General features: G+C 43.4%; 1 protein-coding gene across 12 annotated transcripts in view; it reads left to right on the top strand.

Moving 5' to 3' along the window:
- The window catches only part of LOC144686843 (myc box-dependent-interacting protein 1-like), a 162697-nt gene that overhangs the window by 87571 nt on the left and 61166 nt on the right, over positions 1–13960 (top strand). For all 12 annotated transcript variants that reach the window (XM_078552623.1, XM_078552620.1, XM_078552621.1 and 9 more), the window contains one exon: positions 11098–11183. In XM_078552623.1, coding sequence (XP_078408749.1) covers positions 11098–11183 — 86 coding nt within the window. The remainder of the gene's footprint in view (positions 1–11097; positions 11184–13960) is intronic.

Below are 13960 nucleotides of genomic sequence, written 5' to 3'. Positions count from 1 at the left end.
GTGGCTCTTGGTGCCAACTGTGGTTCAGCTGGCAACACCTTTGCCTCTGTCATAAAGCTCAGGGTTCAAATCCCACTCCTGAGACTTGAGCACCAAACTCCAGGCTGGCACTCTAGTGCAGTGCTGAAAAAGTTCTGCATTGTTGGAGGTCTCATCTTTTGGATGAGATGTTAAACTGAGGTCTGGTCTTTCAGGTCGACGTGAAAGATCCTGAGCACTATTTTGAAGAACAGCAGGGGTGTTGTCCCTGGAGTTCTGGCCAGTATTTATCCCTAAATCTGCACCCCCAAAATCTGGTCATTTCACAAATAGCCGATGAGAGAGCTGGCTGTGTGCATATGCTTCCTACCATACATCAGTACCACCTACACTTCCAAATGATTTCATTGCCTTTCGAGCGCTTTGGGATGTCATAAGATTTGTGAAAGGTACTATCAAAATGAGTTTTTTTCCCTCATTCCTTCCTGCTTTAGTACATTTCTAGGTTGCCATGACCAGAGTGCAAGCAGATAGAGCGCAATCAAAAGCTCAATCTCTTTTGAAGCCAAGAATTCTTTCTTCCTCAGTTCAAGAAAGAACTTTCTTTCAGGGAGTGCAAAACACTCCATGGCCAGTGAGAGCTTTCTAAAGTGCTCTGGTTTTATGTGGGTGGGGAAAAAGTAGCGGCCTGTTGGTGCAGAGCAAGATGCCACAAAATGGCAAATGAGAGATATCTGTTTCGAAGACCGAGACATGAACGTTCACTCGTACTGTAAAACCTTTTTCCCCATGACTAATGCTGTGCTCTCTTGTCCCTTTTTTGTTTTAATTGTCTACCTTATCAGAAAATTGGCACTCAACAATGTAATACTGCCCCCCCCCACCCCAGCGTAGCTCTGAAGTGGCGACCTGGTTTATTTATCCTGTTAATGTTTTTTTACAAAGTAATAAAATAGGAAATTACACTGAATAAAATTTGGAAGGAAATGAAAGACAGATAAACGAGCGAACGTATGACGTTTAATCATGTTTTAAATTAAACAGAGAAGAAATAATATTTTGAATTTTATTGCTAAGCATTTGTGTGCAAGTTGAAAGTTTTTAGACAAATGTAGGGGCCCAGTGAGACTTTTTTTTCTTGCCTTTTTATCCTGGCAAATACATAGACCAGTTGCAGTAGCTCCAGTATTATGTTGGTTTTTATGCTGTACAGGAATCTCCTCCCACCCCACATCATGGAACAGGAGGATAATCTGATTAAAAACTTGTTTCTCCCTGATGCTTATCGAGCTTCTTCTTAATCCCTTCTATGCTATTTGCCTCAACCATTCCCTGTGGTCGTGGAGTCCTACATTCTAACCACTGCCTGGGTAAAGAAGCTTTTCCTGAATTCCCTATTAGATCTAAGTCCCTGAGTTTTGAACTCGTATGCGGAAGCATTTTAAAAACTTTTTTTTTGGCTGCGTCTACACTTTCAAACCTGTCTAAAAACTCTATTAGCTCTGCCTTCTCCTTTTTTCTAGAGAAGAGCACCCCGGTCTGATCAGTCTTTCCTGATGGTTCCAACTAAGGGGCTAATTAAAAAGCTCTAATGGCAAAAAAATCATCAATTATGTGGTTGAGTGGCATAGATGAAGATATGGGTTTGAACTATAATGAGCATTATTCCTATCAGAGACTTCTGATGGGAGTGCACTCAGTTGCTGTGATCTAGAGCACAAATTTGAATAACAACTTATGTACTTTGTATTGAAACGTCCCTGGGCACTTAAAAAATGACACAGCCATAAAAGGAGATATTGGGTCAACTGATCAAAAGTTTGGTCAAAAAGGAAGGTTTTGAGGAACTTCTTATGGAAAGGTGATTGTAGAGAGGTGGAAAGGTGCAGGGAAGGTAGTCCAGAGCTTGGGTCCTAGACATCTGAAGGCAATGCCACAAAGGTTGGAACAGTTTAAAATTGGAGATGCACAAGTGGCCAGAATTAGAGGAGCGCAGATATTGCGGAGGACTTTTTTTATTCATTCAAGGGATGTGGGCTTCGCTGGCTGGGCCAGCATTTATTGCCCATCCCTAATTGTCCTTGAGAAGGTGGTGGTGAGCTGCCTTCTTGAACAAAAACAAAAATAAAAATATGTTTTTGTTTTGGATTTCCAGCATCTGCAGTTTTTTGCTTTTACCTTCTTGAACCGTTGCCGTCCATGTGGTGTAGGTACACCCAAAGTGCTGTTTGGAACAGAGTTCCAGGATTTTGTGACAGTGAAAGAACGGCGATATATTTCCAAGTCAGAATGGTGAGTGACATGGAGGGGAGCTTCCAGTTGATGGTGTTCCCATCTACCTGCTGCCCTTGTCCTTCTAGGTGGCAGTGGTTATGGGTTTGGGAGGTGCTGCCTAAGGAGCCTTGGTGAATTCCTGCAGTGCATCTTGTAGATGGTACACACTTCTACTGTGTGTCAGTGGTGGAGGGAATGAACGTTTGTGGATGGGGTGCCAATCAAGAGGGCTGCTTTGTCTTGTAGGAGCTGCACTCATTCAAGCAAGTGGGGAGTATTCCATCACATTCCTGACTTGTGCCTTGTAGATGGTGGATAGGCTTTGGGGAGTCAGGAGATGAGTTACTTGTCGCACGATTCCTAGCCTCTGACCTGCTCTTGCAGCCACAGTATTTATATGGCTAGTCCAGTTCAGTTTCGGGTCAATGGTAATCTCCAGTATGTTTATAGTGGGGGATTCAGTGATGGTAATGCCATTGAATATCGAGGGGTGATGGTTGGATTCTCTCTTGTTGGAGATGGTCATTGCCTGACACTTGTGTGGCACGAATATTACTTGCGACTTGTCAGCCCAAGACTGGATATTGTCCAGGTCTTGCTGCATTTGGACATGGACTGCTTCAGTATCTGAGGAGTCACGAATGGTGCTGAACATTGTGCAAACATCAAACATCTCTACTTCTGACCTCATGATAGAAGGCAGGTTATTGATGAAGCAGCTGAAGATGGTTGGGCTGAGGACACCACCCTGAAGAACTCCTGCAGTGGTGTCCTGGAGCTGAGGTGACTGACCTCCAATAACCATAACCATCTTCCTTTGTGCTAGGTTTGACTCTTAACCAGCGGAGAGTCCGTCCCGTTTCTCTCCCCCACTAGCACCCCCCCGATTCCCATTCACTCCAGTTTTTTGCTAGAGCTCCTTGATGCCACACTCGGTCAAATGCTGCCTTGATGCCAAGGGCAGTCACACCTCGCCTCAGGAGTTCAACTCTTTGGTCCATGTTTGAACCAAGGCTGTAATGAGGTCAGGAGCTGAGTGGCCCTGGCAAAACCCAAACTGGGCATCAGTGAGCAGGTTAATGCTAAGCAAGTGCTGCTTGATAGCACTGTTGATGACCCCTTCCATTACTTCAGGATTGAGAGTAATAGTGATGGGGCGGTAATTGGCCGGGTGGCATTTGTCCTGCTTTTTGTGTACAGGACATACCTGGGCAATTTTCCACATAGCTGGTGTCGTGGCTGTACTGGAACAGCTTGGGTAGGGGCGCGGCAAGCTCTGGAGCACAAGTCTTTAGTACATTGCCGGAATGTTGTCAGGGCCCATAGCCTCTGCAATACCAGTGCCTTCAGCCGTTTCTTGGTGGTATCATGTGGAGTGAATCAAATTGGCTGAAGACTGCCATCTGTGATGCTGGGGACCTCCAGAGGAGGCTGAGATGGATCATCCACTCGGCACTTCTGGCTGCAGATTGTTGCAAATGCTTCAACCTTATCTTTTGCACAGCTGTACTGGACTCCTCCATTATTGAGGATGGGGATATTTGTGGAGTATCCTCCAGTGAGTTGTTTAATTGTCTGCCACCATTCTTAACTGGATGTGGCAGGACTGCAGAGCTTAGATCTGATCCGTTGGTTGTGGGATCGCTCAGCTTTGTCTATCACTTGCTGCTTATTATGTTTGGCATGCAAGTAACCCTGATTTAAAGCTTCACCAGGTTGACGCCACATTTTTTGGTATGCCTGGTGCTACTCCTGGCATGCCCACCTACATACTTCATTGAACCAGGGTTGATCCCCTAGCTTGATAGTAAGGGTAGAGTGGGGGATCTGCCACGCCATGAGGTTACAGATTGTGTTCGAGTACAATTCTGCTGCATCTGATGACCGACAGTGCCTCATGGATGCCCAGTCTTGAGTTGCTAGACCTGTTCGAAACCTATCCCATTTAACATGGTGGTAGTGCCACACAGCACGATGGAGGGTGTCCTCAGTGTGAAGGCGGGACTGTGTGCGGTGGTCATTCCTACCAACACTCGTGTTAGGCAGGTTGGTAATGAGGTCAAGTATGTTTTTCCCTCTTGGCTCCCCCACCACCTGCTGCAGACCCAGTCTAGCAGCTATGCCATTTAGGGTTCGGTCAGTAGTGGTGCTACCGAGCCACTCTTGGTGATGGACATTGAAGATCCCACCCAGAGAACATTTTGTGCCTTTGCCATCCTCAATGCTCCCTCCAAGTGATGCTCAACATCAGGAGCACTGATTCATCAGCTGAGGGTGGGCAGCACGTGCTAACCAGCAGGAGATTTCCTTGTCCATGTTTGACCTGATGCCATGAGACTTCATTGGGTCCATACTCCATGTTGATGACTCCCAGGACAACTCCCTCACGACCGTATACCGCTGTGCTGCCATCTCTGCTGGGTCTGTGTGCCGGTGGGACAGGACATACCCAAGGATGGTGATGGTGGAGTCTGGGACATTATCTGTAAGGTATGATTCTGTCTGTGAGGATGAGTGGGGGAAGGCTGTTGCTTGACTAGTCTGAGACAGCTCTGCCAATTTTGGCACTAGGCCCCAGATGTTAGTAAGGAGGACTTTGCAGGGTCCGTTGTCATTTCCGGTGCCTAGGTCCATCTGGTAGGTTTCAAACCTTTTTTGTGTCTCTGTTACAACTGTGTCGACCACATTGCTGTGGGTCTGGAGTCATGTAGGCCAGACCAGGTAAAGAACAGTGAACCAGATGGGTGGTTACAACAATCGACAATGGTTTCATGGTCATCATTGGACGTAATTCCAGATTTTTATTGAATTCTGGTTCCACCATCTGCTGTGATGGGATTCAAACCAGAGCATTACCCTGGGTTTCTCGGTTACTAGTCCAGTGACAATACCACTACGCCACCGCCTCCTCATACTGTGGGGCTGGACGAGATTACAGACATGGGGAGGGGTGAGCCATGGAGGGATTTGAAAACAAGGGTGTGAATTTTAAAATGAAGACATTGCTTAACTGGGAGCTTGTGTAGGTCAGTGAGCACAGGGCTAATGGGTGAGCAAGATTGGTGAGGGTTGAGGCACGGGCAAGAGCGTTTTGGATGACTGAGTTTATCGAGGGCAGAATGTGGGAGACTAGCCAGGATAAGCAAACTGACTATGGCACTGTGATACAGGAAGCCATTCAAGTGTGGGGAGCAAAAAGGAACGTAGTGCTAACAGGTGACAGTACAGTGATTGACACTTCTCTGTAGCAAAGAGCAAGAGCCCAGATGGCTGTGTTGCCTGCCTGGTGCCAGGGTTCGGGATGTCTGCTTGAGGCTGGAGAGGAACTTGCAGTGGCAGGGGGAGGATCCAGTGGCCGTGGTCCATGTGTGCAACAACGAAATAGGCAGGGTGAGGGAAGAGGCTCTGCATAGTCCATATGTGGAGCTAGGCACCAAATTAAGAACAACCTCAAAGATAATTTCTTGTTACCTAAGCCGCGTACAAATTGGCATTGGACATTTAAGATTAGAGAAATGAATGCATGCCTCAAAGATTGGTGTGGGAGAAGTGAGTTCTAGTTTGTGGGGCACTGGCACCAGTATTGGGGAAAAGTGGGATCTGTACTGTTGGGATGGTCTACTCCTGAACTGTGCTGGATCAGTGTCCTCACGAACCGCATAACTAGGGAAGTAGAGGGTTTTAAATTAAATAGTGGGGGAAGGGATCAAATTGAACCAAAGAGTAGAGACAAGGCAGGAAAGAAAGTTATTAATATGGGAAACGATAAACAGACTGACAGTAAGGGACAGGGAGTCCAAATCTAAGAGTACATCAGTAGAGAAGGCGAGAAGCTACAAAATAAATGGAAAAAACTAAAGGCTCTATCTAAATGCATGTAGCATTCAAAACAAAACAGATGAACTGAGTTATTTCAATTTGTACTATGATCTGATAGCCATTACAGAGACATGGCTACAGGATGACATAGATTAGGACCCGAATATTGAAGAGTGACATTTAGGAAGGATTGGACCAGAAGCTAGGAAAAGGTGGAGGGGTGGCTCCGTTAATTAATGCTGGTATTAGCACATTCTAAATTCAGGAAACCAGGATGTAGAAGCATTTTTGCTTGCAATGAGAAATGACGATGACAAAGGCAAAAAATTACTTGGGAGTGGTGTACAGGCCCCCTAATTGCAACTACATGGTAGGACAAAGTATAAAAGAAGAGATAATGGGAGCTTGTCAGAAAGGTACAGCAATAGTCATGGGGGGGGTTTTAAATCTACGTAGACTGGAAAGATCAGATGGGCAGAGGTAGCGTAGCTGAGTTCATAGAATGTTTTTGAAATTGTTTCTGAGATCGTTTCTCAGAACAGTGTGTTCTGCAGCCAACCAGAGAGCAGGCTATACTAGACCTGGTAATAAGCAACGAGATAGGATTAATTGATAACCTCATAGTGAAGGCACCCCTAGGTAGCAGCAAGCATAATATGATTTGAATTTTACATTCATTTTGAGGGCGAAACGAGTGCATCCAAGACTAGTAATTTAAACTTAAATAAGGGCATGTAAACAGAGCTAGCTAAAGTGAACTGGCAAATGAGGTTAAGGGCTAGGTCAGTTAGAGGTTCAGTGGCAGGCATTTAAAGAGATATTTCAGAATACACAATATATACATTCCAATGAGAGAGAGAAAAATTCCAAGGAGATGGCCCACCATTTGTGGTTAACAAAAAAATTAAAAATCATATCAAACTTAAAGAAAAAGCATAGTTACGCAAAGATGGGTGGCAAGTCAAAATATTGGAAAGAATATAAAGAACAACAAAGAATGCCAAAAAGATTAGTAAGGAGGGAAATATTAGAGTATGAGAGAAAGCTGGCTAATATAAAGATGAATAGTAAGAGTTTCAATAGATATTTAAATAAGAAAAGAGTTGACAAAGTGAGCATTAGTCTCTGCGTCTGGGGAATTAATATTGGAAAGTAGGGAAATGGCATATGAATTAAACAGGTATTTTGCTTCGGTCTTCACCGGAGCGGACAAGTAACACTGCAGAAATAGCTGTAAATGGGAGGGAGGAGGTTGGGAGATGTTGGGAAGAGAGTTACAATCACTAGGGAAGTGGTATTGAACAACTTGTTGGTGCTGCGGACTGACACATCCCCAGGTCTGGGTGGACTTCACAGAATCTTTACAGTACAGAAGGAGGCCATTTGGCTCATTTTCACCATAAGGTCTTGAAAAATGGCTGGTGAGGTAGTTGATGCATTGGTTTTAATTTTTCAAAATTCCCTATATCTCGAGGAAACTTCCATTAGATTGGAAAATAGCGAATGGTAACTCCTTTATTTAAAAAGGGAGGGAGACAGAAACCAGGAAACTACAGGCCAGTTAGCTTAACATCTGTCATGGGGAAAATGTTAGAAGCTTTTATTGTTAAAGACATTATAGCAGGGCACCCGGAAAAATTCCGGGTGATCGTGCAGAATCAACATGGTTTGGTGAAAGGGAAATCATGTTTAACCAATTTATTGGAATTCTTTGAGGAAGTAACATGTGCTATGGATAAAGGGGAACCAGTGGATGTTCTGAGGTTCCCAGAAGGCATTTGATAAGGTGCCACATCAAAGCGTTTTGCGGAAAATAAAAGATCATGGTGTAGGGGGTGACATATTGGTATGGATTGAAGATTGGCTGGCTAACAGGAAGCAGAGAGTAGGCATAAATGGGTCTTTTTTTCTGGTTGGTAGGGTGTAACGAGTGGTGTGCCATGGGGATAAGTGCTGGACCCTCAACTTTTTACAATTCATATAAATGACTTGGATGGAGGGACCACAGGAATGGCTGCTAAACTTGCTGATGACAAAGATAGGTAGGAAAGTAAATTGTGAAGAGGACATAAGGAGGCTACAAAATGACATGGGTTAAGTGAGTGGGTAAAGCTCTGGCAAATGGAGTATAATATGGGAAAATGTGCAATTGTTCATTTTGGCAGGAAGCCTATTATTTAAATGGTGAGAGATTGCAGAGCTTTGAAATGCTGAGGGATCTGGGTGTCCCATTGCATGAATCTCAAAACTAGTATGCAGGTACAGAAAGTTTAGGAAAGCTAATAGAATGTTATCATTTATTGTGAGGGGAATTGAATAGAAAGTAGGGAAGTTATGCTTCAGCTGCACTGGGCACTAGTAAGACCAAATCTGGAGTACTGTGTATAGTACTGGTCTCCTTATTTAAGGAAAGATGTAACTGCGTTGGAAGCAGTTCAGAGAAGGTTTACTAGACTAATAGCAGGAATGGGTGGGTTGTCTTATGAGGAAAGGTTGGACAGGTTAGGCTGGGATCCGCTGGAATTTAGAGCAAGAAGTGACTTGATTGAAACATAAGATCCTGAGGGGTCTTGACAGGGTGGATGTGGTGAGGATGCTTCCTCTTGTGGGAGAATCTAGAACTAGGAGCCACTGTTTAAAAATAAGGGGTTGCTCATTTAAGACAGAAGATTTTAACTCTCGAGGGTCGTGAGCCATTGGAACTCCTCGTCAAAAGGCAGTGGAAGCAGAGTCTTTAAATATTAAGGCAGAGCTAGATAGATTCTTGATTAACAAGTGGGCAAAAGATTATTGGGGGTAGGCAGGAATGGTGGGGTTGAAGCTACAATCAGATCAGCCATGATCTTGTATGACAGAGCAGACTTGAGGGGCTGAGTGGTCTACTCCTGTCCCTAACTCCTATGTTCGTATGAGTACATTGGAATTGTCAAGTCTAGCAGTATTGAAGGCATTACTGAGGGTTTCAGCAGTGGATGAGCCGAGATGGGTAAATCAGGCGATGTTACAAAAGTGGAATTAGGGGCTATCGTGATGAAGTCGTCAGTAAGAGGTTGGAAGCTCTGCTCTAGGTCAAATATGAAACAGGTTGCAAAGAGACCGGCTTAATCTCGCACTGTCACTAGGGTACAGGATGGAATCAGTAGCTAGGGATGAAGTTTGGAGTGAAGACTGAACTATGATTTCAGTCTTCCCAATATTTCATTGGCAATAGTGATGCCTTGAGTTTACACAAACCAAAGTTGGAGTTTGAGAGGTGTGTATCTGGTGAAAAGGGGCTGTTGAGAAGGATAGAATATATGGACTTGCATGTATCACATTCACTTTGATCCCTATAGATAGTTGAGTGGGCAAAAAATTAGCAGGTGGAGTATAATGTGGGAAAATAAGTGATCAGGGTGTCCTTGTACATGAATTACAAAGTTAACATTCTGGTACAGTAGCTAATTGACCAGGCAAATTGAATGTTGGCCTTTATTTTAAGGTTGATGGTGACTGAAAGTAGGTAAGACTTGCTACAACTGTATGGGGCATTGGTGAGACCACACCTGGAGTATTGTATACAGCTTTGTTCTCCTTATGGAGTGATATAGTGCCACTGAAGGCAGTTTGGAGAAGGTTCACTGGGTTGATTCCTGGGCCAAAGGGATTGTCTTATGAAGAAAGTTTGAGCAGGTTTGGCCAATACTCATGGAGTTTGAGTGAGAGATGGTCTTATTGAAACATAAGATTGAGCGGACTTGACAGGGTAGATGCTGAGAGGATGCCCCCCCTCTTGGGGGAATCTAGAACTAGGGGTGGAATTTTCAAATCCATCTCCTCGATGAGGAGACTTGAGAGTCATTACTTTTTGGAATTCTCTACTGCAGAGAGCAGTAGAGGCTGGGTTATTGAATATATTCAAGGCTGAGTTACAGATTTTTGCTATATAAGGAATCCAGTGTTATGGGGGGGACAGGCGGAAAAGTGGAGTTAAGGCCACAATCAGATTAAATGGCGGAGCAGGCTCGAGGGGCTGAATGGCCTAGTCCCTATTTCTTATGATCGCATTATCTTAATGTCAACATTTGAGCACTTAAAACCCTCTCCTCCACCTTTATTTTATAATTGAGGGGTAGAACCCATTGTACCATCTCCTGTGGCTGGAGATTAGTTCAAGACGACAATCAATATGGTGACATTAAATTTAATCATGTACAATTAGGTACACTTGGTGACGGGCAGTACGTAAAATGGATGGATGTTGCCCTAATTCTTTGGAGAACAAATAATCATGTCTTGAAGCTGTCCACCCCTTTGGTCTTTATTACTGCTCTGCTCTTTCCCCAGAGGCATATTTTATATATTTCCACTCCATGTGGCAGCCCTGGGACTATAAAGTCATCTCCCCTCAGCCAGTCAGTGGCATGGTAGCCCATTGAATCCATGGATGGGCATGCTTCTAGTTTGCTCTTCCATGGCATTTTCCAGCAGTGCAACTTCTACTCTTAACTATAGTTTTTCTTAGGATTGTGTTGCTGTAAATGACAGCACTGCTGTGTGAGGCAGAATCATGCAAACCAGCATATCTCTGCTTCATCGCAGTTCAGTCGACCTCAACTGGTGCACAAATTGAGGTTGCTTTAGATCTCACTGGCTTGAGATTAGGAAGGTGAAAGATAAATTGTCTCATGGTCCTTGCTCCTGATTGCTTTCCAGATTCGGTGTGAGTGGGGATGTTGGCTGTGATGTGCTCTGTAGTGGAACAGCTGATTAACGCCTCTCTGACTACATACTACCAACAGTGAAGGGAAAAAATTGGTGGTTGAGTGAGGTGGAAATTGTTGGAGAAATGTGGTTTTAAATTTCTGCAATATTGGCATCTGCTACCCTATGTAGAAGTCTGAGTACCCTACATGTGTGACATTTAGTCTGGCAATTGAACTTCAGCCTTCGAATTAGCTAATGCTTTGGCTTAGATTTTTAGCCTATCATGATTGTTCTTAAAATGTCAATTGTCAATTATTTGGGATTTTTTTATGTTTAAAGGCAGAAGAAGAATTTTTAAAAGCCCAGAAAGTGTTTGAGGAAATTAATATTGACTTGCAGGAAGAATTGCCATCACTATGGAACAGGTGAGTGGCTGGTATATTGACTGTTTTTTATATTATATTGGACGAGGTTGGTGGCTGATCTAGCTTGTGGAAGTCAATGGAAGTCTGAGTCTTTACTTTTAATGCAAAGATGAAATCTGTACAGTTTTTGACACGCACTGGGCCTGATTAACATTTTAAGTCTGTATGACCTTTCTTCAGAGCTCTGAAGAAGAGTCATACGGACTCGAAATGTTAACTCTGTTTCTCTCTCCACAGATGCTGCTAGACCTGCTGAGCTTTTCCAGCATTTTGTTTTTTGTTTCAGATTTCCAGCATCCACAGTATTTTTCTTTTTTTGTTTGTTTAAACTGAGTGAGTTATAACCTTGCCCTGAATGTAGTAAGAAACAAAATGCTGTAAACATTCAGGTCAGGCAGCACCTGTGGTGATGAATTGAACTCAGACCTTTTGATTAGGCACTTTGAAACCTTCTGGACTCTACATTGAGTTCAACAATTTCAGATCCTAATCTCTACTGCCACTTTAGTAGCTTTCTCTCTGCAGGTTTCGGCTTTACTTGCATATTGTCTTGTTTTTGCTTTCAGGCAAACTGTTAATCATTCTGCCACTCACACCTCCTCTAGAGACATCTTTTTGTTCCTTTACTTATCCCGTTACGGCTCCCTTTGGCCCTGCACCATTAACTTTTTTTTATAATTTAATCTCTGTTTTCCACCCTGTCAAAGACCTTCCCTATTATGTTCTCGAAATTTCCAAGACTCTAGCTTTCACTTGTTAAAAGCTAGAAATGTAATAGGTTTTTCCCAGTTCTGATGAATGCTCTTCAGCCTGAAACATAACTGTTTTTTGCCACAGATGCTGCTTGTGCACAGAATGTTTCCAGCATTTTCTGTTTTTACTTCAGATATCCAGCATCTGCAGTATTCTGCTTTTCGATTTTACTTCTGAAACAATCTATAGTCAGTGTTCGAACCCTTTCACTTAAAAGTTGCCTAGTACAGTCTTTCTCTTTCTTTAACTCTACGTGAGGTTAAAAAAAAACGTACAGCACAGCAGGAGGTCATTTGGCCCATTGTGCCAGTGCTGGTTCTTTAACACAGCTATTCAATTAGTCTCCATTGAATTGCAATTTTTCACCAATTACTGTCAACTCTGCACCCATCATTCTTTCAGGCAGTACATTGCAGATCGTCATAACTGTATAATAAAAAAAAAAATCTCCTCTTGCCTCTGGTGCTTTTGCTAATTAGCTTAAATCAGTGTCCTTTGGTTACTGACCCTCCTGCCAGTGGTTTTGGAAAATGCCTCAAATACTCCCTTTCTATCCCAATGGCGCCCCCCCAAAACCTCCCAACAGTAGCTCAACTGATTTAAGTATTCAGTTGCTAAGCTGTACACACCAGTATGTCTGTTCTGTTCAAGATCTATAGCAAATCACCCAGGGGCAGTGAAAGGTGGTCAATAAATTTTTACTAGACAAGGATTTAAAAGGATATGGAGTCAAAGCAAGTGAATGGAGTTGAGATTCTGATCAGCCATGAACTCTGAATGGCAGAACATGCTCCTTGTTTCTCTGCTCTCTGCTGCAATATCTTGAAATGGTATTAGCTGAGGACTGATTATTTTTTAAAATATTATTGCAAAGATCTTCAAAACATTCTCAAGTTCTGGTGAAATGTGTTCCCATTACTCTATTGTGGATAGTTCTCTGACAGTGCAGGGAGAGTGGGAGGAGGTGCTGTAGTCTGAGTCCACACTGTCGACATTAATCATATTGCTCATCTCCAAATTGGACACAGGTGGGGCTAAGAATTGCTGAGATAAGTGAGATCTAATGTGTAACATCTGTCACCCAAAAACTGACAAGGTTCAAGCGTCTGGATGTGTTTCCTGGATTATTCGTCTGGTTGCACATTTTGTGCTTGCTCAAGTGTTGCTTTTGTAAAGCAGGTCAGCAGGGAGCCTGTGTTCACTTGTAGCATTTTGTTGAATTCTTGCTTTTAACCTGACCATGGTATTTTCCTATTTGAGAGACAATCAAAACCTAGCACTTTTCCACACACGAGTAAAGCACCATCCCTCCGCCCCACTCCAACCCCCATTGCAGTATTGGTACAAGAGCGACTCAGGATGTGAAAATTGAGGAAGGAATATGTGGGACAATTTTCTTTTTAAATGCTTCTCACACAAACTGTTAAAACTTGGCATTGCCCAAATTGGGCTATTCTAATGGTTGATGTTTACTTATTCTTTTCTACCTCCCTTCTCCACCACCTGCACTCCACCCGCCCCGCCCCCCACAAAAGTGTAATGTTTAATTTCCTCCTGTCCCTTGTCCCAAGAAATTCTTTTTTCAGAAGAAAGGTGGCAAATATGCATTTGTGGCCTACATTTACCCTAGTGTAACCTAGGTTCACAGAAAAGATGGGATAGAGCACAAACGCTAGAAATCTGAAGTAAAGCCTAGAACTAGGGGTCATAGTCTCAAGGTCAACTAATTAAGACAGATGGAGAAATTTCTTCATTCATTGTTGTGAATCTTTGAAATTTTCAGTGGTCAAGTATGTTGAATTTTTGGGCACTATAGGAGTAGGGGCATGGGAAAAGCAGAGTTGATCTTGAAGGGCAGTAGAGGCTTGAGACTGCATGGCCTACTCCTGTTTTTTTTACATTCGTTCATGGGATGTCGGTGTTGTGCTGGGCCAGCATTTATTGCCCATCCCTAATTGCTCTTGTTCAGAGGGCATTTGAGTCAACCACATTGCTGTGGGTCTGGAGTCACATGTAGGCCAAAC

Source organism: Cetorhinus maximus, chromosome 11 (genome assembly GCF_964194155.1).
Source record: "Cetorhinus maximus chromosome 11, sCetMax3.hap1.1, whole genome shotgun sequence".
NCBI classification, from domain to species: Eukaryota; Metazoa; Chordata; class Chondrichthyes; order Lamniformes; family Cetorhinidae; genus Cetorhinus; species Cetorhinus maximus.
This window is presented reverse-complemented; position numbering and strand designations above follow the sequence as displayed.